General features: G+C 41.2%; 2 protein-coding genes across 7 annotated transcripts in view; both read left to right on the top strand.

Annotated features, from left to right (window-relative positions):
• The first annotated feature begins 607 nt into the window (after positions 1-607).
• Positions 608-5,403, top strand: MCEE (methylmalonyl-CoA epimerase). Its single transcript, XM_084213506.1, has 3 exons — positions 608-756; positions 2,864-3,207; positions 4,713-5,403. Exons 1-3 carry the CDS (start codon positions 726-728, stop codon positions 4,863-4,865), a joined length of 528 nt encoding a protein of 175 aa, XP_084069632.1. The 5' UTR covers positions 608-725; the 3' UTR covers positions 4,866-5,403.
• A 5,700-nt stretch (positions 5,404-11,103) lies between these two features.
• APBA2 (amyloid beta precursor protein binding family A member 2) overlaps positions 11,104-26,262 on the top strand; it is an 84,009-nt gene continuing 68,850 nt past the window's right edge. For 5 of the 6 annotated variants that reach the window (XR_014616449.1, XM_084213365.1, XM_084213368.1 and 2 more), the window contains exon 1: positions 11,387-11,482. The gene's annotated coding sequence lies outside the window, so the exon portion shown is untranslated. Of the gene's footprint in view, positions 11,245-11,386; positions 11,483-26,262 lie in introns of those variants that run through there. The other variant, XM_084213366.1, reaches the window with a different exon arrangement.

Here is a 26,262-nt window from a genome sequence, read left to right on the forward strand (position 1 = left end):
GGCACAATGCCTCATGGCATCCTGGCCTGTATAAGGAACAGTGTGGCCAGCAGGCCAGGGAAGTGATTCTTCCCCTGTATTCTGCACTGGTAAGGCCACCCTTGAGTTCTTGGCCCAGTTCTGGGCCCCTCAATTCAAGAAGGACATTGAGGTGCTGGAGCAAGTCCAGAGAATAGCAGCAGAACTGGAAAATAACTGGAACACGAGTTGGATGAGGAGCAGCTGAGGGAGCTGGGGGTCTCAGCCTGGAGAAAAGGAGGCTTGGGGTGACCTTACTGTCCTCCAGGACTGCCTACACCAGGTGTAGCCCGGCATTACACCCTCCTCGTGTCACTTGTCCTGGTGACAGGACATGGTCTCAAGCTGCACCAGGGGACATTTAGGTTGGCCATCAGAGGACATTTCTTCTCAGAAGGGGTGATTAGATACTTGAACGGGCTGCCTCGGGAGGTGGTGGAGTTGCTGTTCCTGGAGGCGTTTAAGGGAAGGCTGGATGCGGCACGGCCCCGGGAGGACAAGGCCCCCGGGAGGGCACGGCCCTAGCGGAGGGCAGGGCCGCCTCCCCGCAGGCAGGCGCGGCTACGCCGCCGCTCCAATGGCGCGCTGTGCTGCCGGGCACGGCCCCTCACGGTGACACGCCGCTGCCGGCAGGCCGCGCTGGCGCCGGGCCCGCACCCAGGGGTGCCGCGGAGGGCGGCGCTGCCCGGGGCCGATCGGACGGTGAGATGGCGGCGGTGCTGCGGCGCGGAGCGGCCGGTAAGGCGGGGCGGTAACGCGGGGCGGCGGCGAGGAGGGCGGAGGGAAGGAAGGGCGCCGGGAGCGCGGGCGGCGGGGCCGGCACGGGGCGGCCGCGGGCCTCGGTGCCTGCTCCGGCCTGGCGGAGCTCCCCGTGAGAGCCTCGCAGGCCAAACGAAACTGCCGCTTCTGTAAATAAAAACAAGTTGTCCCGATCCTACTGGGGCACATTAACAACTGACATTAGCTGGCACACGGTAAACTTACAGAGCAAACGCCAAACTTAAGGTGCGAGGAGGAGCTTGTCTTTTTTGAAGTGTGGTTTGGAGGTCAAACTCAAAATAATTTCCCGTTCATGATGATAACTTCACTCTGTTAGGGTAGGTTAAAGTCACAATACCTAAAGCACACAATTTTACTTGGTAGCCACAGACCAGGAGAAGAGTGAGACTCAATGCTGTTAGTGATCGATCAGTGGGATACTGGGAAAGAAAACACCTTTGTGTGACTGCACTTTGAAGGAGGGAACAAGAGCCACAGCACCCTGACACTCAGTTTCCTTGAGCTATGGAGCCCATCTGACTCCCAAAAGCCCCGTCCAGCACAGAGCAGAGCAGCACTGTGAGCTTAGTTGGCTTCCAGAGTTCCCAAGATGCTCACACCACCTTGAAATTGCTGGAATTTAAGAAGGACCACACTATGCCCTTTTTCCATTTGGTCCAGAGAGTGAACACACAGCCCGTGTGCCAGATTCCCTGTGGTAACAGCATATTCTCCATGCTTTGGGAGTTCATCTCCACCTGAAGAGTGACAGTAAAGCAGTGCCCAGTGACAAGGTTCTAACTGCCACCCACTGTTGTAAAACCTTCCCAGAGAGAACAAGACTGAGTTCAGTTGGATTTGGCTCGTGTTTGATTCCTTAGTAACCTTGATTAAGTCAATGAACACTGCTCCACATCAGAAGCAACAAACAAGCCTATGAATAAACATTTGAAGGGTGAGGATCTCAGTTTATGGGGTACTTCAGACTTGATATTTCATAATCTGCTCAGTTAAAGAATGTAACCCTTACTTGGTGAATATTTAAACTCTGATGTGCATACTACAAGTACTATTACTGAGTCCTTGCTAATATGCACATTGCATGTTGTAATTTTAAGTGTCAAATACATGCAAACATTTCTTCCTCCATCACAGCACCATGCTCAGAAAGGCTTAGGTTTAAGGATTTACCAGTTTTTGAAGAAAAACTAACTGGTAGAATACAGAATTCCTGTGGAATGGTAGTTCTCAGTTCCATACTGTGAAGCAAAGCTGATTTAATTAATTACAGCTATTACCGACCTTACAGAGCACCAAGAGCCCAGCCAGGCTGTCCATCCTCAGTGTGTTGCAAAGCATCCAGAATCTCAGTGCATCATTGGCACAATCTCTTAGGAAAAGTGCACATTTGTGACTTTAAAGCAAAGAATGCCTCAAAGACTCCCAAAAGGCTAAGATGCCTCTAGCTTGGCCTTGAGGCACTGGGAGCTCTGACTTGGCCTGAAGCAAACTGGCATGGAATTAAAATGTGGGTTTTATGAATATGTCCTTTAATCTAATTCTAATTTTGGTTCTAGAAACAACTGATACAATCACAATTTCTCCCCATCCCCAACCCCTCTAGATGCTCGTACTAACATTAATTTTTAAGCATTTTGTAAGCATCCTCATTTTATATCGTTGTTGTGATCTCTTTGTTTGTTTGCTATAATTTTGAGATGCATAGGCATATCCATATTTCTTTCTCTATTTCATAAGAAGCTCTGAAAATATCAAAAGTCACTTTTGAACACATTATAGAATTGGCCTTTACAATTGGTCCTGCTTTCCTCTTTTCGATAGGCATATGTAAGGATTTACACCAAATTTGAGTCTGCTTTGGGTTTTTATATATTATTCTCTTAATACTTCTGAATAGTTACTTAGTCTGAAAAGAGGGTAACTGTTTCCTTGCTCTCAGCCTACCCTGAGGATTGCCCAAGGGTTTGCCAGTGCCTTGGCAGCTCTGCAGGCCTTTATAGGGGCAACAGTAGGCACTGACACTTTCTCAAAAGCATCATGTCATTGCTGTTTACTATTTTTTCAGGGCTTCTTAGCAGATTGCAGACTTCTGCTCCCACAGTACAAACTCTATCATTATCATCCAAGTCCTTCTCACAAAACATTCCAAGCTGTTTGTGGAAACTGGGCCGACTTAATCACGTGGCAATTGCAGTGCCTGATTTGGAGAAAGCTCAGTCCTTGTATAAAGATGTGTTAGGAGCCCAGGTGAGTGAGACTGTTGCTCTTCCTGAACATGGTGTCTACACTGTTTTTGTGGAGCTGGGAAATACCAAGCTGGAACTTCTACATCCTTTAGGAGAGAAAAGTCCCATTGCAAGCTTCCTGCAAAAAAACAAGACTGGAGGAATGCATCACATCTGCATTGAGGTATTTTAACATAATATTTCTTGTAATAAGATAGATATGTTCAATTATGTATGTTTTAATAGGTTTGACCTGTATAAGAATTAACATATAAGGCTGTCATATTTCTCTCTCATGCAAAGGAAAATTTAGATGTTTTGATAGTCAACTTGTTTCAAAAAAGGTAAATATTTTAAGAGGAAATTAAATTATTCCTGAGCAGCTACAATTTAATACCTGCAGTGAAAACCGTGCTGGACACAGCAGAGTAAGAGAGCAATCCAAGCCTGGTACTCTTCTAACATGGATGCACCCAAAGGCTTTCTACTGTTTACTGTGACTCACCCTTGGGGGTGCAGGAATTCATTCCAGCTGAGCCCAGGCTCTGCTCCTCCTCAGGCCATCCCTGCAGGACAGGAGCAGCAGCTGCTGTGGCTCTTCTGCTCAGGGGAAGAATATGGAGGGGGCCATGGCCATGTCACATGTGATCTTTGTAGTTGAGATAATTTGACAGTCACTCCTTTTTGTTTTGCACACTGGTAATTGTGTGTAGGAAGAACTATAGTGAGTTTGGGATATTTATAAACAAAACTACTGCAAATGGGTAAGAATTTGCAAGAATGTCTGTTCCTCTGAATTAAAGCTAGAATTTCCTTCTTCCCTACCGTGGCATTGGGAGCAGAGTTTATTCACTAAATTATATCTAGACACCTCAGTCTTGAAAAATAGCAAGGATATTATTTTAATTCTAGATCCTTATTGATTATTGACTATTAAATTTCTAAATGGAGTGCTAATATTATTTCAAAAAATGAATGCATTTAAGTTTTAGGAAAATTAAAATTTCGTTGGATGACAGCATCAGAACTTCAGATCCCAGCATACAGTATAGGCATATTTTTGTTAATTACATATTTCTGTAGGAAACTGTACTGAAATACTGTATTAATGGCTGTTATTATAGTAAAGTTCAATACAAAAACCAAATCTGGATATATTTTTGATTATTCCAAGATTTTTTCCTTAGGAAGCTTAATGAACCTTAACCTACTCAGAAGAAGAATACATAAATCTAAAAGGGAATTTTACCTTCTGCCCACTGCCCTCCCTTTTTCACTATTTCATGAGTCAGTCCTCTGTCATCACTTATAAAGAGAGGTATTTTTCTTTACTTATTGAGAGCAGAAAGTAATGCAGAATTTAGATTATTTATGGAGTCCTTATAAAGTAACGACAACAACAAAAAAATCAATGGCCTTTGTGCATGAGTGATTTTGGTTTATTAATTTCTTAAATATTGCACAAGTTGTTTAAATGGTATTTTAAAAAATCTTCAAATAACAAATGCAAACATCTGTAGTATTTTTATTTTTAATACTAGATGTTTTTAAATCGTTTACAATTTGTTTTCAGAATTTCATTAGAACTTAGAAATAACATTTCAGTAAGGAATTTTTATTGCTGCTAAATGTAAAATCTCCATAATACAGTGCAATCTGTTAATTTGTGTGAACTGTCTTTTTTAAAAGGTTGATGACATAAAAGCGGCTATGACAGAACTGAAGGAAAAAAAAATACGAATATTGAGTGAAGAGCCAAAAATAGGTGCACATGGCAAACCTGTGATTTTTCTTCACCCTAAAGATTGCCATGGAGTCCTTGTGGAACTTGAGCAAGCTTGAGCTGCAATATTCATAAATTAAACAATGGAAGAGTTGTGAAGTTCCTGAGCTGGTGCTGGGAATATTGATGTGGTATTCAGTCTTTCCAAGTTCCTTGAAGTTCCCATGGATGAAGTACAGCTTCTGAGTACTGAAACAGTGCTACAGACTTAGGGTCTGTCTCTGCTGTTGTTGTTGATTTAATTTTCAGAATTAATGTGTCGGCATTTCTTGGATTCTCTGTGATTCTAAACACAAATACATGAGCTAAGTTACGTATGTACCACAGTGATTTATCTTTTGTTGCCTGTTTGCAGCAAGATTTTACCTCTGTAGCCACAGAAACTGTACAGTTTCTAGGTCAAGCTGCATTATTTTGCTCTACATTTCAGAGCAGAGACCCACTTCCCAGTGACAACAACATAGCTTAGACATGTTCTTTAGAAATAAAGGGAAACAAATATTGTGCTTTCCTCTTTTCACCATTCACCATCTGTGCTTCACACTGATTGACTGGTTTGTGCAATAAAAACCCATATATTATTGTATGGATGTCTGCAATCAGTAAAAAAGTTTTTCTTGGTATAACAATTACTGCCAAGGAAGTTACCATGCATAAATCATCATTTAGTTGTTTTATGAACTTTGTGGATATGCAGGCAATTCAACAAGAGAACCTGAAAACTACTTACCTGACATATATTTCATACTGTAATGGAGTTGTTACATTTTAGTTTTTTCATTTTTAGGGTTTTTTTAAGCTTTTTTTTTCCCCAAGCTTTCTCACAGAAGGACATAGAAGAGACATGAACAAGCAGCAATAAACCTTTTCACTTACTTTACAAATAGGTTTTCCTGTGCAGAAGCACTTACAAAATCAGTGGCAAACACACACCACATAAGTCTTGCTCCTGTACAGAGTTGTTAGCATTAAAGACCACACCAGTATGCTGATGTCACAGGCTGCAGGCAGTTTTGTTAACTTATTTACGAACAGACTTCACTTTATTGGTGTTTATTACCCAAGCAGTCTTTTCCTGATACTTTCTTTTATAGGTTTGTTTTGACATTTCAGCTGTAGAAATAGAAGACTTACTATTTCTTTAGTCTTCTCAAGCCTTAAAAAGTCTTACTTTCCTAGCTTAACTACAATCTGAATTTTAAATTTTCCTACATCTCTGCATATGCAGTAAGAACCTTCAGCTTAATATGAAGAGGATTTTAATCTACAACTTTTTACTTAATGGAATTATTTGCAACGTATGTCATGCTTGCAGCAACAAAATACAAATATAATGTTGACCTGAAATTTAAACATGTTTTTAAAGAAATTGGCACTTCCTCATGAATTTTACTTCTGAAAAAATCTCTACAAAGCAATGATTTTTTTAAAGAAGATAGTTTTGTACTTAAAATAAATACTCCTTCTGTCATATTTTAAGAAAAACACAGCCTTCCACAGGGTTCCTACATTTCATCAGATCGCTGTTTAGAGGGCAATTTGTGATTCTAAATTCTAAACTATTTAAATTTAGAAATCCTAAGGCTTATGTTAGAAATGCAGAATGATTTAATGTTCCTGAAATATGATTCAGCCATTCTAGGAGATATTCTATGAGCAAAGCTGCTTTTGATTTTTCCTTCTGGAGGAAGGAGGTACCTTTTCTGCAAAGCCAGCATAGGAATGCCAATACTGAAAGCCTCACTGGTTAAGATAATTCAACAGAAGACTTGAAACCAAATACTTTTAGTTTGGTGCAACAGAAACAGTCCTGCCATGGTTCATTCTCCATTTCTTTGTCTTGTCTGAAGGAGATGGACTTCTGTGTATAATATCTATCAACAGAGTAAGTAGCTTGAGGTAGTGCCATAGCACATGTCACAGCTGAGACAGCCCCAATGCACACAGTATCCCTATACAATTTCAGCAGGCTTCAAGCATTCCCCATACACAGTAACACCAAACCTCATCGGAGGGTCTCAGGCATCTGCCCACACAGAGTAACAGCATACCACTGTAGAAAGCTGCCAGCATCTACTGCCCTTCTTGTTCTTTGGCCCAACCTTCTGTACACCTCATGGTGATGCACTGCCCCTGTGTGCCCTCTGCTCCCTTTGGTGGTTGGTCAGTGCCCCTGGGCACTCCATGGCTCATTGCTGGCAGTGCTGCTCACCTGCTGCTCACAGCTGCACCCACTGGGGATGAGACTGGGCCACAGCCCACTCCCAGTCACCACAAACTGTGCACCTACAAGGCAGTGCTAGAGAACAGAGATTTTTAAGTAAACAGTTGTTCCACCTGATGATTGTGCTCCGTATCTTATTGGCAGAAAGAGGCTTGTATTACTTTTTAGCTAGTAACCAGCAATTTTCCTGACTGATTGACTGACATGGGGCTGTCCAGCTCTAAGTCTGCTGATGGCATTTTGTTCCTTGTATCTAAGTTGTGCTCCTATCTCACAGTTCATGCCTTTTTTCTGACTACTCCTAAGGAGGAAGTTAAGAAAATGTCAACGTATGCACGCACAACCCCAGCCCTGCAAAAGAGAGTTTCGGTCTGCAAATTAGTACACAAAATTGGATCATGTTCTTCTTACAAGCTCTTAAAATGTGATGGGATCAGACCCCCTTACTTGTCTAGGTGTGTGCTATAGGACAGGAGAATCTCCCCTTCTGGAACTACAGACTTAGAGAATAGCCAAGGGAGCTGAAGACAGCTATAAGTGAGAGAAGTTTCCTGTTCATAAACTTAACTCCCTTAGACTTCAGTGGGAACAGAATCAGCCCCTATCAGCTGTGTAGTCCTTCACCTTAAGGCAGGCAGCCTTCACAAGTTGTTGTTCTGACCTACCAAGGGATTGGGACAGGGCTTCCTTACTCTTTGTCACTGCCATGATTATAAGAGGGAAGTAACACCCAGAAAACCAGTGGAAATTCAGGGATGGAAACTGAGGAACAAGAGAACTGCGGTTTTCTCCTTTCAGTGGAGGGACATTTAACAATACACCCCTGTTGCACCATTATACAACTTCTGGGAAGAACAACAGTGATTCAAATAACTGGAGCCTGATTATCTTGGAAGAGAATTAGGCTCTTCTTTTTTGTTTTTTGTCTGTTTGGTGGATTTTTTAAAACAGTAAAACCTTTTTCTCTGATAATGTCAAGCTTCTCAGAAGATGGAATGTTAGTATTTTGCCAGTATGTTTTCTCACGCTTGTGCCATTTGTCAAGTGTGAATTCCCTGTTCCAATCTCTCCATGAGCCTTTTTTCCCCTCTGAGCTGAAGCATGTTCCCATTTTATGCTGCCTAAGGCAGACAAGACACATTTTTCTGGACTCCATCAACATTACTCAGGCAGCTAAAGAGCTCATAATTAAATGATGCAAAGTATCTTTTTTTACTTCCTCTCTGCAGCCCTCAAGTCACTCCTATGTGGGAGGAGGTGAACAGGCTGCAGAATGAATCCCATTCCTTATGATGAGACAAAACTGGAAGCAAACTTAAAACACTGAGAAAAGAACTAACTGCATGCTTTTTAAAAGCTAATCTTACGGTTTTGCAATTCTGCAAAATATCCCTTCCTGTCATGCTTGTTCTGCAATCAATGCGCCCAAATTTCATTCTGAATTCTGTTGGTTTCATTATTACCACATCAAGCTGAAGTCTCAAAGAAAGGCCATGAAACATGGAGATGTTTACATTATCTGGTTGAGGTACTTACCCTAGGAGTGTATGGACAATGATATCCTTGGCACTTCATTTGATTCTGTCCTTACAAGAAATTCCTCCTGTAGTGATGTGACATGGGTTAGTTGCACATAAGAACCATTAACTAAGAGAAAAACTCAGAATTAATTGTTTCAATATCAGTTCTTTTACCAAATTGCCGTGTTGGCCAAATTGAGGCTGTCAAACAGAATAAAATCATCAAGTTCAACTAGTTAATTAATATGAAAATGGAAACTAACAACAATGTATAAATTAATCAACCTAGGGCTGACATTTCACAATGGAAGAGCTCAAGCACTTAGGAATGCAAAATCTGTCACTTTTGACAAGCATTTTCAAAGCACTTTCAACAAATTATGAAATAAATATTTATCTTATTGTGAAGGAGGGATGTTTGTGTCTTGTATAATTCTTAAATATCTAAAAAATTATGTCAACTGTCAATTTTAATGTTCATTTACGCTATCTTGTATATTGTCAAAAAGCATTGCTAACTGCAAAATTCATAGCATAGACTCACAAATGAGGAAGAGTTCTCTGATACATTTTAAAGTAATGATACATTTTGAAGCATTTAACGACTTTTCTAGGTCTAATCTAAAGTGGCCTTTCAACTGTTACTGCTGACTCAAAAATAGTAAATAGGTACTAAAATCTTCTATGAAGTAGATCTTGAATGAAATTTTTTTACTTATTTTTAACATTGGATTTTTTTCAGTAATACAGACAGGTTCAAAATCTGATTTTAAGATCTGAAGTAATTTGTAACTGCAGGTACCCTGAAAGCATATATGGTGATGCACAATTTGCATTAAATAAGGGGAATATCCAACTCTGCACCCATGGTTGGCTTTTATGGAAATGATTATTTCCAGAAATTGAAGAGTAAGAGATACATTCATGGACTGGTATCATGCACCCTATTTTTACCTTCTACTTTGGTATGTAATTTTCCATAATAACCATCTGTCTGAGTCACTGTCTCCAAAATGATGTGGAGGAAGAAAGTTTGTTAGAAACTTAAATTTTGAAAAGTTAAAAAATATATCCCACTCCCTTTGGGACCTCTGAAGTCTTTGAGAGGTCAGCTGTGGTACAATACTTGCAGCTGCAGTAACTTCATTAAAAACTTTCCATTCCCTATTGGGCTGGAAATACTGCTTTTGGTATTTTGTGTGAGACTTTATGTATATGAGGCTGTTTCCTCGAGTTAACAATTTTGAGAATTAATAATACTAATTAAAAGATCATTTGCCAAATGTTTAAACAACCTGTCTGGAGATTATATCTGCAGACACACTGCAGTTCTGTGTAAAACATACATGCATTACAGTTTGGGTAATGTTTTGAGTTTTTACTATCTTCAAAAGAAAACCAAAATCTGTCAAGTACTTGGGATGTAGAAAGGGACAGATGGGAAAAGTCACCATAGAAAACCATGCCAGAAAATAGCCTCAGCAGCAAATGGAGAGTCTTAACAAAAATCTTAACAAGTAAACTAAAAACTAAAAAAAAACCCTACAAAATGGTGTTTCCATGAAGGACCTTTGCATGTCCATGGGATGTGCCTTGATGCTAACACCAGGGCAAAATGAACACACACCATGCTGAGCACACAGCTATTACAGTAAACACTGATACCTGGCTGACTGCAGTGCAGTATAACTACAGTAGGACAGCTTTTCACTTTTGCTATAGTGAGAAAGATTAGCTACTATCTCAAATTTGCATAATTATTAGCAATGCCTGTCAGAATTGCCCTAAGATATGTGTTTCTTTTTATACAAAATAGTCACTATCACCTAGCTGCCCTTAGAGGATCTAGAAGTTTCTAATAAAAGGCCTGATGAACCAATTCTGTTTATCATCCACCATAAGAAATGTTCTTGGAGAAACCCTCTTCAGCGAGCTTTTAAATAGTACACATTGAATCCTACATTATTAAACTTTAGGGGTGGATCTATGAATTATTTGCAGAAGGGCAAATTGTAATTTGTTCTCATAAATCTGGCTATATGATGGAACGGGACTGAGTCCATTGCTGTCCCTTGATATAATGTTCAAACTTTTGGTGTTTGGGTTTTTGTTGCACTGGAGCACCTCAAGCACCAGAGAAAGGTGAGGTGATCACCTAGGAGGATGACATGGCATTCAGGAATGTTACCCGCAGAGAGATGCTGTGGAGACTCCCACAAAACACCCCCAGCTCCGGCCCGGCGCCAAAGCGGCTCCCTGGGCCCACAGAGCGGCCTTGGCGAGTGCCAGCGCGGGACGGGGCACCCAGCGAACCTCGCTGTGGCAGCGGCTGCTCCAGGGCTCGGCAGGGCAGCCGGGCCCGGGGCCTGCTCCCCTCAGCGCCCGCGTCCGGACACCACCCCTGACGCAGAGCTGCTGGGGCTGGGAGCACGGACACCTGGGGCAGGTGACACGGGAACGCGCCCAGCTGGGCTCGGAGCGTCTGCAGAGAGGGGCACGCCCCACCCTCCCTGGGCAGCTCTGCCAGCGCTGTGCCACCCTCAGCGTGAAGAAGTTCTCCCTCACGCTGAGGTGAAACTTGTGTTCAGTTTACGTCCATTGCTCCTCGTCCTGTCGCTGGACGCCACTGACGAGTGCGGCACACGCGGAACTGGCCCAGGGTCGGGCCCCGGTCCGGCGGTGGATGGCGGACAGGTCAGTGCGTCCCGTCGGGCCCCCCCGGGCTGTGCGGGGCCCGGGGCCGCCCCCCGCTCGCTCCCGCCGGGGCCGTGAGGCGGCGCGGGCGCTATGCGCCATGCAGGTTCCCGGGCGCTGGCGCAGGCAGGTTCCCGGGCGGGCCCGCCGCGGTGTGCGGCGCTCGGCAGCCACACAAAAGAGCGGCTGCGGCTGCGGCTGCCCCGCTGCCCGGGACCGGCCCCGCCGCTGTACCGCGGTAAGGACCGGGGACGCAGGGCGGGGGGCTGACCAACCGATTGACCCACGGGAATACCGACCGCTGGCCGGGGTCGTCGCGGGCACCGGTGGCTCCGTCGGGGGTGGGGCGGCAGCATCCCGCGGGTCCCCTCAGGGGAGCGGGGAGCCCCGGGCACGCCCCCGACCCCCGCCAGCACGGCCGATGCTCCCCTCGAATCGGGGCTGGGGGCTGCTCTCCCCGCGAGCGGCTGCCCCCGCCTCATCCCATGCTCATCCTCATCCCCATCGCCATCCCCATCCCCTGGCAACCGAGCTGCCCGCAAGCGGACGGGGAGCCGGGGTGAAGGGAAGCCCCTGCGGCATGGCGGAGCGGCCGGCGCTGCCGCGATCGGCGGCGCGGGGCTCCGGCACCGGGGGCTGCCGCACTCCCGCTTGTCCCCGCTGTGCCCGGGGAGGCGCCGCCACCGCCCCCCTCCAGGCGAGGGAGAACCGGCGGCGATCCCCCGGGCCGGGCTGCGGCTCCGCTCGGCTCCCCCGGGGCTGGCCTGCGGCTCCGCTCGGCTCCCCCGGGACGGGGCGAGCCCCGAGCCCGGCCCGGCCGCCTCAGCCCCGCCGTGCCGGGACGGCGGCTCCGGGTAACGCGGGGACCGGCCGTGCAGCATCCGCACCATGTCAGTGTTTTGTGGGAAGGCGGGAGGCTTAAGTCCGTTTGTCTTAATAAGAGTGAAAAGAAAAGCGAGAGGAGCCCTCCTGTAATGCAATACCGTTTGGAGTTTGTATTTGGTTCTGATTTCATGTCTCCACTCTAGCAAAGGGATCAGAGCCTTTGATCTGCTCTTTCTCCGTTTCCTTCATCATGAGATCTGGAGGGAAAAGGGTGCTCAATTAAGAATACCTGATTTTTGGTGGGATAAACAGCATGAGATATTATAGCATGGTCTGTCTGCCTCTTATTGAACAGTTTTTTGAATATGTGTGTGTGGTGCCTTGTATTGCCATAACAAAAGGGATGGGGGTGGGGGAAAGGAAAGGAATACTGCATTTAGAGCTGCATCTTGGAAAGTCAAAGACTGCCTTATTTTGTCTCAACTGGCAATCTGTGCTTTCAGATTTACGTACTTTGCATCCTCAGCGTTGTTTTGGTGGTTGTTGCACGGTAGTGAGGACATACAAGAAAATACAATTAGATGAAGACAAGAGATCACACAACGTGTACAGTACAGACATAATGTGCATTGCAGTGATGTTTAAGAAAAGTCTGAAATTACTGTGACCAGTTTGAAAAATGCAAGTAGTGTTTTCAGTTACATTACCTGGCCGAGGCCACCCTATAATCTCCCAGGAGGGGCTGGAAAATCTGTTTGCAGAAAAGGTATTTATCTACTATGCCTGCTACCCAAGAATCCCTCATTAATTAATAAGTAGAACTGAGAAAGAGAAACAATTACTGTCATAGTTTTTTGTGGTTCTGTGTTAGCCACAGTGTTTCAAATATAACATAGTTTTAAAGGGGAGGAATTCTAGTTTAAGTCCTTATTGCCACTTAAGATAAAATACGGTATGTGCAGGTTATGTGTTTGAGAAGCAAAAGATTGACATTTATGTCAAGCATAAGATGGCAATTTATCATTGTATCATCCTGGTTCTTCTCCATATGGGACAGAAAAGATGAAAGCGCTTTTCTTTTGTATGTTGTTCTGCAAGGGCTAAACTGCTGAAGTCAAAGCCACTGAACTTGTGAATCCATCTGGGGCTCATAGGATTTCATGCTGCAGAACTGTCCTTATAAACCCTGATTGTCAGAGTTTCTAAATTCTCTGATAGTTTAGCCTGTATCTGCACTTGGAAATATCTGAAGCTATTTTTAAAAATGCATCAGCAGCTACGTTATTGCTCCCTCTTGATCCTCTGATAGTAAAGGAAAAGTGTTCTTGCAAAGGCCATAAAGGCTCAGCTCTTTTGGTCAAAGTATAACAGTTCTAAGGAGGAATCTTTAAAAGCATGTTTTGTGTAGTTACTTGATTAATGCTGGTTCAGGTTGGGGACTGGACATGAATTTAAACAAGCTAGGTCTTTAAAAAGTGACCTTTGCTTAAGGCTGTGAACATGAGAAACCACTTCAAGAAGCATAATTTTACCATCTCTCCAGCTGCTCTGATAAGAATATTTGCTAAGAAATAATTTGTGAAAATACCATAGTTTAAACATCTTTCAGTTAATATTCCTGTGCCGAGGGTGGAAAAATTGGAGAAAGTGACCTGTTCCAAGCTACCAGCTCCCAGAGAGACATGGAGGATTCTGGTTTGTTTGGTTTGGAAAAATCTTGGTTGTAGCATTTGAACATATTACGGTTCAGGTGCTTCTGCAGACTTTTTAAATCCATTTAAACATCCCTGTGTTTAAATAAACAAGGCAATTATTTCATGCTTTAAACACTGGTAGAGGTAGTGGTAGAGGAGCAGCCCTGCCAAAAAAGCCCTGGTGAACAGCAAACTGGACATGAACCAGCCACAGCCCCTGGCAACAAAGATAGCCAGGAGCATCCTGGTGTCTGTGAACACAGTGCAGCCAGGACACTGAGGGAATTGATTATCCCCTTCTGCTCAGCCCCCAGTAGGTGACATTTATAACCCTGGGTCCAGTTTTGGTCCTCCCAGTACAAGGAAGTTATTAAAAACCTGGGGTGCTGCAGGAGCCACTGAAATGGCTGGGGCTGGAGGCTGAGGTCTGAGCAGAGGGTGGGGAGTGGGGCTTGCTCAGCCTGCAGAAAGGGAAACTATGGGGGCACCTAACAGCAGCCTTCCAGTCCTTATAGAGAGTCCTCAGGGAACTGGAGCCAGACTCAATGCAGTGGCATGTGCCAAACAATGAGAGACAAAAGGCATCTGTTGAAACAAAGGTTCAGACTGGATACAAGCAAAATGCTTTGCCCCACAAGGACAAATCATACATGGAGACAGATAACCCAGAGAGGCTGTATGGTCTCTGTAAAGACCAGACTGGCTGATTCCCTCAGCAAACTGATCAGGGCTCACTGATGACCCTGGTTTGAGCAGAATGTTGGACAAGAGATCTCTGACATTCCTAACAACCTGAAGTGTTATGATCCTCTTTTTGCCTATCTGTACATGATACAAGAAGCAGACATGTTTCCAGAAGTCAGATTTTTAAAGAAAGATTTAGAGTTTCCACTCTAGGACTTATCTGTGCATCTCAGCAAAGATGGAATACAGTATCATTATGATATATTAACTTCTATCATCACATTAATACAAACTAATACCTTACTATAAGCATCCCAAGGAAGAGATATTTGCTTGAAATAAACAAAAAGAAGTGCATACTACTTACAGGCAAGAGCTTTTACTGAGAGGTATCTTTTGGCACCACTATGAGGTGTAATTAAAGCCTTGCAACATTTGTGCAAGAGATGTAATGGTAGTTGTTACATTTAGAGAAAAATAAAGCACTGATGCAGTCACATGAGTTTCACAAGTTAAGAGGAAAAACTGAAAGCAGAATCAGAATTCATTGGTTTTTAGACCCTCAAAAGACTTGCAGTCGCTGAGTCAAATGCTCATTGTAAGTACTGGCAAATGCTTTTAGTCTACTGGGAAGAGTATTACATATATGATTTGTTTTTTCCTGAGGACCCATGAGAGCTGCATGAAAAGCAGCTGAAGACAGCACCATGTGACTGGTGAAGTGTGTAGTGCTTTAGGCTTTTGCTGTCTACAGAAGCTGGACATGCACCACTTAAGCTTTGCCAGGACATCCATGATAAGAGAACTTCCATATGAATTCTCAGTTTTGGCCAAACTTAGATCTTCTCTTGGCAAACAATACTATTTTTTTTGGAAGGAAGGCCTTGCACAACTGATAAAAAACATATGGATTGAACAGTTTGTTTCTGATGCTGGTAGGTAAATGCACTGTCACTTGAGTACATGACATTCCTTTCCTTTTTTGTTGCAGTACTTACTGTCTTCATTCACATGCTGCAGCAGAGGAAGGTGATTTGCACTTCAAGAGGAGTAAGTTAGAGCTGAGCAAAGACCGGTATGGAAAATTCTGGGATTCATAGGTGCTTCCACCTAAGCTAAAGAGGAAGAACTAGAAGCCCTGTAGGTAGGGATGACAGGGAAAAGTGTCATTGTTCTCAGATAACGTGAAATGCTGCTGGAGATGCATCCTCTGAAGTATACTCATGCATGAAGGCATCATTTTCTTTTGAAGTAGAAGGAAATGAAGAGGAAAGAAAAGTTGGCAAAAAGGTATACAGAATATGTCAGTTATAACCAATGTGAGGTTTGCAGTCTAGACAAGGATTTTCAAATAGTAGTACTTCTGCAATGCAGACATCCACTGATACCAACCAGGCTTGCAGTGGGAGCTGCATGAGGAGTATCTCAGGGTAGTTGTCTGGTTTGAATTAGTAAGATGAAGTTTCCTTCAGGAAATAGCCCTGCTAGTTACAGGCCTAATAATGAAGATTCAGCCACATAGAAAATTATATTGGTTTATTACTTAAATGGCAGATTGAATATTTCCAGTCTATTAATTGAATGGAGGTTTTGAATTTTGTTTTGTGCATTGAGATTAGGAATATTTGTGAGCATATCACCAATTTGCATTATTTTCAGATTGCTTTTTTTCCCTTTACTGAGTGATTCTCTTCACAGATGCACTTCTCAGCTACAACCTTTGTATAACTTTCTCCTCCCAAGTCAACTAACCCTAATAATTTCTGAGGAGTGAAATCCTTTTTATTTCTGAAATATTCTCCAAGAGAGATCTAATCCTGCAAGTTTTTCTTTTGTATGTATTCTACCTTTGTGTTAAGGGTTCACAGGATCTGACCCTTGAAGATTTAGTGTAAGATTCATTTTATTTATTAATTTAATGAAGATTAAGTGTAAGACAGGAAGATTTAGAAGTCTTTCACCTGAGTAGAGAGGTTAGATTCAGCTACGAATTCATAATGTGGTCATAAGCAGGCACCTTTACTTCTTTCTATCTTAAATATACAAAACCAGCAACAAGCAGCTCACAACCCAAATAACAGGTCTGTAACACTGACCATGAGTGTTCTGGTGAGGGTGCAGACCTGGATTTGATCACTGGCATCCAAAATGCTTAGGAATGTTATGTAACATGGGAGGGAAGGTGTGGTGAGAAGCACAAGTTCCATAGGGACAGCACCAATCTAAGCAGTGCTGTAAAAACCTCCCAGAAGGAGTAGCTGTGTTTGGCATTTACTGTTCAGGTTCAGTGAAGTTCCTGATCTTTATGTGTGTCTTCAAGATCAGAAGTGATAGTTAGTTAACTTTGCCTTTTCCTGCTCCAGCAACATGGTAAGATATGCCTGAGTTACTGGATTAACTGAAGAGAATGAGGGTGGCACAGACTAGAATCTGTTCTAGAATGACAAAGGATTTTATTTTTTTCCCAATCACCAAAAGTGAAATGGTAGCAATAAATTGATGTTACTCTCAAGAATCACTGAGACGAGGTACCACAAAAATTCTTTCAGTGCAAGGGTAAGTGCACCTTTTTTGTTTAGTAAAATCTTAAAATAGGTCTCAAAACTCATACTCTGAAAGCTGAGAGATGCCTTTTCAACACATCTGGGGGAGTGTATGGATATGGAATTGCCTGTTTCTCATGCAGAAGCAAGACTGCTTCAGAGCTGCTATGCTCCTCAAATCCATACCAAATTGCTCTCCTGGGAATGAAATCTTATATTAAACACTGTTACTAAACATATCCTCTTTTCTTTTTCTTTTTTGTTCTTCTTCTAATCTGCAGCTTTTGTGTCTAGTAAGGATGGCCATTCTGACTGGTATCAGGCTGCACAGGGTTGCCGTGCTGTCTTGAGTTTCAAAGACACTACAGCTACTAATAGATAAATAATCATCAAGGCAATTACAAAGAACAGTAATTTATTTCTGCTCTTATAAAATGATCTAGTATAGGAAAGAAGCAGGTTTGCATAGTTCCAAATTCTTACTATGCAGCATAGCACGTTGTTGCCATGCTACCAGATTGCTTGCCTTGATATTTAAATTTGCCCTTAGATTTGTATTTAAAAAGAATGAACTGTTATCAGTGCATTAAAATATAAAATAACCTGACAAGACATATGCCTCATCACCAATTTGTTCATGGTTTTTTGGCCTCTACAGATTTTAATTTTCTTTTCTAAAATAAACCCCATCATGACAACAAATCTAAGATATGCACGAAGCAATGAAATATGGAAAGATTCTGTTTGGGAGTGCAATAAAGGTTTATATCAAAGGAGGAATATTCATTATAGTTTCCATATTTAAAAAAATATGCATTTTGCCTGCCTTACTGAGTGCCTCTTGCTGTCTTTTGTCCTCTCTAATTTAACATGACAGAGGGAAATCAGAGTATGATATTTTCTTGTTAATGATGTATTGTGGAGGAGAAAGTAACATTATTTCTATATATGTGTGTGTATAGATATATATATAAAATGTCCTTTAGGCACAAAATCTTGTGTTAGTGGAAGACAACTCTTGATTACAGATAAGGCAGCTTTAAAAAGAAACTTATCCCTGTGATATTCTTAGCCAGTCAATCAGTGTGGCTTTAATTATGTAGAAGTATTTGACATGTTATGGCCCAGGAGATAAGAGCTGTTGCATATTAGATGAATGAAAGGGAAGGAATTCTGTTGGTGACTAGAACTTCCATGCTCAGTGCTGCATTAGAGGCATAAAATGAGCGCTGGAAGGGAACGCTTCCTAGTAAATAGTGATTTGCATTGTATTGCAGATTCCTGCATTATGAAGGTTGTTGGTGTCAGAATTCTTCATTTCTGGTTAATGACTACTGGCTTTATTGATGGAAGAGTTGCCATGAAAATACCTGTATAGTATCAGGAATGTGCCTTTAAGTCAGTTGTATTGGTAGGAATTTTTTAGTTTGCTTGCCTTTTGAGTTCGGTTTTTTGTTTCTATTTTTTTTTTAATAGTGAAGGGGTTTTCTTTATATTTTCAGTGGTAGGTGGAAGTCTCAGTTTTCACCAAGTAAAAGGTATCTGTTGTGATACTGGTTGTTTTCAGTACTTGGAAAGAGGCCACCTTAAGGTTTTTCCACATCTATTCCACACCTATCTGCAGTGATAATAATTATCTGTACAGCATGTGTTTAATTTGGTATTGGTCCTCCATTTATTATTCAATTTTTATGCATTATAACTGACCCACCAACTAACACATAATGATTTTTGGGGGAAATGGAGGAGAATTATATATTACAGCACTACTATACCTTTGCAACAGTGTTATTTTCCTTCCTGTGCATGTATCTATATTTGTTTTTAAAGTTTTTTTTGTCACAATTCAGTAAAATGCCTGTCTTATTCTTGAGCCAACATTGATTTAACTTAGATCTGTTGACATTTTTTAGTGTTGGGACTCTAAACAATATTTCATGGTTTAGTTTAGGCTCCAGCTTCTGGTGTGTGAGAATCAAAGCTTTGAGCTTATACTCAGACAGGCTCCAGGAATGAAGAAACTATGAGTTTGTACTTTAAACATTTGTGGACAATTTACCTTTAATTCTGGAGTTCTTGTGATTTGCAGTGCTACAGCAATTGTAGTAGAAATAAGTTCCTTAATATTAACCAGCATCTGTTTGAATGTACTAAGCTGGAGTTACCAGTTTTCTTTCTGTTGGTACTTAACGTAGTTATAACCACTCATGATAAATATAAACAAGCCAAACGTCATCCAGAGTTTCTGAACCAGCTGTTTTATCAGTGAAGTGTCCATGGTGTTACATACTTTCCTCCATTCAATGATATTCCTATTTAAAGTAGTAATTAAGTAATGTAGTAACCTGCTACAGTATTGGTAAATCCCACTGGAAGGTGAGGAAACAAAAGCTCTTTATTACTGCTCTAAGTTTCCCACCCTCCCCGTGCTTTGGCACAATGAGTCTTGTTTCTTGACAGGATGAAATCCACATTGTCTTTAAGATATTATCTCTGTCCTCATCAGATAAGCTCGTGACTAACTGTGGCTGCCAGCTGAGGCTGACCCTCCCTGACGGGCTGGCAGCTTGCACATGCTGGTCACCCTGACACTTGCGCTGTGACTCCTCAGGCTGACCCTGAGGCAGTCCTGGCCCCTCCTCCCTCCAGCCTCGGCGGCTCGGCAGCTGCACGCCAGGCTCCTTGTCACAGGATCATCCTGAGGGACCGTCACTAAATGGGGGAAATTCAAACAGAAATTCCTGAACAGTAAAGTCTACAATTTACCATACATGAGGAACTTAACTAAACACCACAGTAGCATCCTGAATGGAGGTCATTGGAAAAGAAGGATGAAAATCTATTGTAGTGGAGCCTGTGAGCCAACCCAGTGTCTAGGGCCCCTTGGTGGAAGGCATTTAGAAGGCAGCAGTAGACTGTCTTTGCTCAAAAGACTGACCTGTCTAAAGAGACTTCAGTCTGGTAACTTCTGTTTAATCTGTCAGAGGAAAAGAATAGTGGTAAGGAAGTGTAAAAAAGAATAGTGGTAAAAATAGTGTAAAAAAGTGGTATCAGGCCAATATAACCTCATATTATGGTAGCAAAAGATTGTGAAACACTGGATTTAATCAATAACATGCAGACCAAATCTTTACTAAAACCTGAATTATAGATATATCTGTAATTATTGGAGAATATAACTTAACTGTACCTAACTGGAAAATCTTAATTTGGTTCTACTGTTTAGTTGCATTTTGCTGTTAACCTTCTTGCTGGGTTAAACTACAAAGATAAAAATAATTAACTTTGTAGATTAACATATTAAATATTTTGCCTATGTAAACATTAATAGCATGTGGACAAAAAGTTCTCTGCTCTGGAGACTACAACAGGATGGCTTTGCAGTTATTACAGGATTTTTACTGTTGTTTTCTTTACTAGTACTGTGTCACTGGGGGTGGGAGTGAGGGTGTGTTTGATTTTTAAACTATTTCCCTAAAGTCTGCTTTATTCATTTTTCAGCTCTAGACTTACAGATTTTTAAGCTCTTTATGGCAGAAATGTCTGCAGAATACTTAGCCTGATGGAATCTTGGTTAATGGACTTTTCCACATCTCACGAAATTTAGGATTTATTTGCCCCCAATCGAAAGATGTTACTGTAGCAAATACAAGAAGAAGAATTAAATGGAAAGGAATATATAATGTGGCTGTTTAGGGTTTGCATTTGGTAAAGGGGCTGATATCAGGAGGCACAGAAGTTGATTATACCCTTGCAATGCTAGGGTACATAGGATGGTACAAAGTTGGATCCTGCAGGGAAGCCTGGAGAGGTGCACACAGTGTTAGGTAGTTGTTATTTTACAGTGGGGACAATTTCTATTATTAAGGGACTGTGACATATCTTTAAGTGGCTGGAAGTTGACCTTTGATTTGAACTGGGTGCAGGTCAGGCATCTTTGAAGATTTCAGTTTTGCTTTGAGCTGCAGTGCTCCCGTCCCTCAGAATGTCCCACAGCCCCAGGAGGACTGTGGCTGCCTGTTGCTGCAACACAGGAACTTCTGGTTACCACCAGGAGACTGACATGGGCTAGTTGTTCAGTTAATTTAGTTGTTGGTGATAATAATTAAGCTTAGAAAGGTGAAACAGAGTTGACCTAGTGATAGAAAAATAGAAATTGTTCAAATTGCTAGAGGAATTAGTCTGTGTTTGACTTTTCCAATGAGCACAACAGTTACATAATTAGTAGCCTCTAAGGATCATATTCTGCCAGCCATAATACTTTGTGTCATATATCTATATATTTATGCAAATGTAGACATTACTTACTTTAAACCAAATATCAAAATTTATATATCTATTGTCTTGAGCATCAGTTGAAGACAAACCAGTCTATTTATGAACAAATAATGAAATTACTGAATAAATCAGCAAGACTCATACTGCCATTTACATTCTTGCCTCAGTAACTACTTACTGCATGTTTAGTGATGAGAGATGCAGAGCTCTGAATTGGAAAATTCACAGATAACTACAAAATAGACTGACCCACAATGTACCAATGTGATGCCTCAGTGATTTTTCAACCATTTCATCTTTAAAGGAAAGATGCTAATTCTTGAACGTGTTAGCCAAGTGCATAGGTAAGTTTACTGAGAACCTAGGAAATGCATGCTTATTTAAATACATTTTGCAAAACTTTATCTTACAACAAATGAAATTAAATGCTGGGGAAATTCTTGTTTTCACACTAGTTTTTTTATATGTATATTTCTAAAGACATCAGAATATTAGAGAATGTTATTTCATTATTATTCCCTTAGTCCTTTGCTAGTCAATGTATCAAGTATGGAGCATGAGGCTCCGTACTGCTTCCGTACTACTGCCCAGCTATAACCTTGGGGTACAGCAACCTTGCACTGCAGGATTCGTGCCTTTTCTCCAACAGATCTGCTCCAGAGAGGTTTTTTTCCTGTGTAATGTCAGTATTTTACGTGCTGCAGTTAAGCCAGCTGCAGCCAAAACCTAATCGCTTGTTTAGGCCAACCGTAAATCTAATTAACCCTGCTGACACTGCATATTATTCAATCACAGAGTACACTTTCTCCAAGAGAATGGCTGAAGCTGTATTAATACTTTTTAGAATATTGTCTAACAGTGAGTTTTCAGTGTTCTCCCTGCTCTGTGCTGCACTGCTGCCTGCACTGTTGCTGTCAGTCACTGATAGGGAAAGTCTATGTGCCTGTGTGTGAAGAAAAGAAAAAAACATCAGCCCCAAATGCAGGCTTAACAGTTCACATAGTGAGGATTTTGACAGACCTCTAGAACTCTCTATGTTCCCATCTCTGGCAGAGCACAGGATGGCAGAGAAGACAAGAGATATCCAGCTATCATCTCCTGTGCTCTCATGAAGCTAATGAGCATGGAGGAGTGACATGCACAGAGTCCAAGATTATTCAAGAGACTAAAAAATACAAATAGCATAGTACGAGCTGCCAAAGGCTCATGCCAATCTGTTCTACCATTTCTGCTGGAATATTTCTGTTTACTCTTATTCTCATAATGACAATATTTCAGCTTTATCAGACACCTGTAGAGAGTAGGATCTACTGTCTCATTTAGAACAGTTGCTCTACCCTATAATGACTTGGTAATGACTTGGCAAAAGCGAGATGAACATGCAGTTGTCATCATGAAGGTCCAAAGGAAAATGAGTGCTTCCTAAGACCTTCAGCCAGCTGATGTGCAAGGGGAACTATGCTGAGAAGTGATTCATTTATGGGGTATCATCTCACAGCATCAGGCTTGAATCCTACAGATTCTGTTGCGTTGTTACGGAAATCACCTAAAATCAGGATGCTTTTTTCCAAAGATGGTCAGAAACTTTAAGAAATATTCAGTCCCTTTATTTTGTTACCAGAACCACTCAAGATAGGGAATAAATTTAAGCCTGAAGAAGCTCAGTTCTTCAGTTTCCAACAACTTCTCCAACCAGACAAGATCCACATTCCTCTTTTCTCCTTTACAAGCCATTAGGGTCTAGTGGGATAAGAGTTGTGCATCAGAGCCTAGACAGCTAATGATGCCTCACTTCCTAGCTGTAAATGGAGCAATTTAAACAACACAGTTGATACCTACAGTTCCAGCACAGAAAAGGCTGATAAATCAAGAATTTCACTTGAACTTTGCCTGCAGATCTCATGAAAGGGTTTTTCCACTTTTACTGAGAAACTTTTTCAAATCAGAGAGTAGACAGTTGAGATAGCCAAAGTCACATTTTTTTCAAAGGATCCTTTAACTGTGCTAATTGCATATTTTATTTCATCCAAGATGAATGTTATTTGTACTTTATGTAGCATCAGAAAAGAAATGAAACTTTGAAATCCTCTGTTTAGGCAATGAAGATATTGAGGGGAAAAAGAAGGGAAAAAATTAGCTCAGTTCTCCAAAATAAAAGAGCACTGTCTTTGGTATTGCAATTTCACAGATAGAAATCTGCATAGACTAGTCTGTTTATCTGCTCAAAGCTCTTTACATAACTGACACTTTGTCATCTTCTGTCTATAAATTATAGGCAGTCATTGCTGGAGTGTTGAGTAACCAAGCAAAGAGTTTGCAGCTTTGCACATAAATGGAGCTACATTCCTGGATCTATGTGAACATAAATATGGACATGAAGGCATTCTTGCCCTTCAAATTGACACCAGAAACCCCCCACCCTTAATGCCATACATCTGTGGATGCTGGTATAAATATGAAGCAGATAACCTCTGTGGTTCCTCTAAAATGGAATGATGGAAATTGATTTGGGAGAAAGATGTGAGTGCATAAATCACATCAAACCAAATACAAGAAAATACATGTTACATGAAATAGGCAAATCAGGTAACAAATTTTATGTCAAGTGTTTTTCACTGACTTGGTGAAGAGAAGGCTTTCTTCACATGTTACTCTTTGCATTGATAATACAATAGAAGAGACTGTTTACATCTCAGAAAACTCAGTCTGGATCAACCTAATTTACGTCTCTCCTAGCGTGACACTACAGTAACATCTGGAAATAGATCCTTAAATAGAACAGGAAATAGGCTTTATCTAAATATTCACCTTACTAATTAACTCTTTCTGACAGAGTTATAAGATCCTAGTCTTTCAGTATGCACAGCATGTTACAGCTGGCAGATTTAAACCTCTGTGTAAGTGCTTGGTACTTTTTTGGAAAGCAAAATATCTGTCTATACAACCAAAAAAAATCAAGCTGCAGAGACCCAGTCGTCAAAAGAGTACAACATACTAAATATAAAACTCCACCTACCCCAAGTGAGGATAAACAATGATATCATTACTTAAATTATTCTGGTTACTGTGGATGATCCATCCATAGCTGATTGCTTCTTTTTAATGGCATTAAATAATGTGCTGAAATTTGCATTGCAAATTGTAGGATGGTAGGCTATTTTTTTTCAACTAAATCAGGTCAATTCCACCCAGGTCCTCTATATCCAACAATCCAATAGTGAAAAGCACTTTGGCTACCCTGTTTTTCATCTTTTGTTTGCTTAAATTGTTTTCTGTTGACCATAAAGGAGAGATATTTTTTTAAGTTCACTGTTGGGTTTCACAGATGTAGATTTAAGGAGATTATTTATGCTTTAGGATTTAACATCTACCAACATGCTGTTCATTTGCCTGATATCACAGGGGACTAGTTGTTTCATTTGCAATTTATAAATCCTCATCTTCAGACTTTGGTTTTCAGACAGGTGGATGTTTGAAACATCCAGCAGTTATTAATTTAATGAATTTTATCTCAGATGAACTAAGTGTTTATTCAACCATCGTGATATATGATAAGTCCAGGGTTTTGTTTTGTTTTTAAATTTAAATAGAATAGGTAACCTGGTAGGTTGTTGAGGAGTCACCTTGGGAGCCCTCCCTTAGTTTGATGCATGTTTGATGAAAAATGCTGTTTTTGTGTGTCCTTTACTGACAAATCTGGTGATTAACTTTCCAAAAGGACAACAGCAGAAGCTCAAAAGCCCACATTCAATGCTTTTTCCTTCCAAAAACCTTGCATCTGGAATGAAGAAGAAGTCAAATTTGTGCTCTGTGTACCTAATAAGACCCTAAGTGTTTGCAAAGGTGGTAAACAAAGATGTGGCTGAGTCTCATAACAAGTTTGTCTCATGATACCTCAGACAAATGCCTGTAAATGTGTCTGCTGTGGCTCATACAGAGTCTTACATTCCATGCTGACCAATTTTTCATATTCCTGCAGGAGCAGCTCCATACACTATGCTTGATAAATAAATCTTTTATTCCCTGTAGAAGTCTAGATCTTGAGATTACACCAGTTTCTGATCCTGTTGTACGTGGGGCAGAGCTGCCAGGTCCAGGGAGAACAGGAGCTCTCCAACATTTGCTGTGCAATAAACGATAACCTGCTCATAAAGCAGGATGCCTGAAACATTAAAATGCGAGAACAGAAGGTGACATCAAAATGTGAGCCTTGCTTGAAATGCCTGACTTAGCTGAATCTCTATGATGCTTTCAAATATATTGCCTATTCTTTTATAATTAAAGCTTGAAATTATTTTATATATGGTGCAGTGATTGATTTTAGAATAGCAAATTTAAAAAATCCCTATGAGAGAAAGCTTCATAATAATTAATATTGTTATGCCAGAAATTTGACAATAACCCTGTTTCTTTCTCAGTGGTTTTCATTCTGTTCTTGGCAAGCATTTTCCTATGCTGTGTTTCTTGTGCTATGAGAGCCATTCTGGATTGCTGATAGGCTCAAAACTCAGGCAGTTTGAACTCAAATGACCAAATGCCTTGATTTGATAATTCTGAACTGGAGTGCTGTGAGTTTTCAAAATGTAGTCTAGCATTTTATAGGGGTCTGCAGGCCCCACTATAGTCTTACCAAGACCTCATCCTGTAATCAGTTTTCTTCTGTGAAAAGCCAACAGAGGACAAGAATTTCCCCATTGAAGCTTCATTATACTTTCAGAGCTACTAAATAAAAAATGTATGTCCTGTTATACCATAATTTTGTAATATAATGCATCTTAAGCTTGTTTTGGTGCTACCAAATACTACCAGATTATTACTATTTTATGGAACTTTCTCCCACCATTTAAAAATTAATACTTCATCATCTCTGGTATTTAAAGACTAGAAAAAATGCAGATAAACCAGAAAGAAGACTATGGAAGAGGCAAACAGTTGTGTATCCATTCTGCACCTGTGCAAAGGTCATTTTCATGCTCTAGAAAGCTGAAAAACGC

This window comes from Fringilla coelebs (assembly GCF_963513975.1).
Source record: "Fringilla coelebs genome assembly, chromosome: 12".
Taxonomy (NCBI): Eukaryota; Metazoa; Chordata; class Aves; order Passeriformes; family Fringillidae; genus Fringilla; species Fringilla coelebs.

Bases quoted from the DNA above. Each gene is read 5' to 3' on its own strand.
- MCEE (XM_084213506.1), top strand. From the start codon at position 726: ATGGCGGCGGTGCTGCGGCGCGGAGCGGCCG. The intron at 757-2,863 runs GTAAGGCGGGGC...CTATTTTTTCAG, and splicing joins GCTGCGGCGCGGAGCGGCCG to GGCTTCTTAGCAGATTGCAG. The intron at 3,208-4,712 runs GTATTTTAACAT...CTTTTTTAAAAG, and splicing joins TGCATCACATCTGCATTGAG to GTTGATGACATAAAAGCGGC.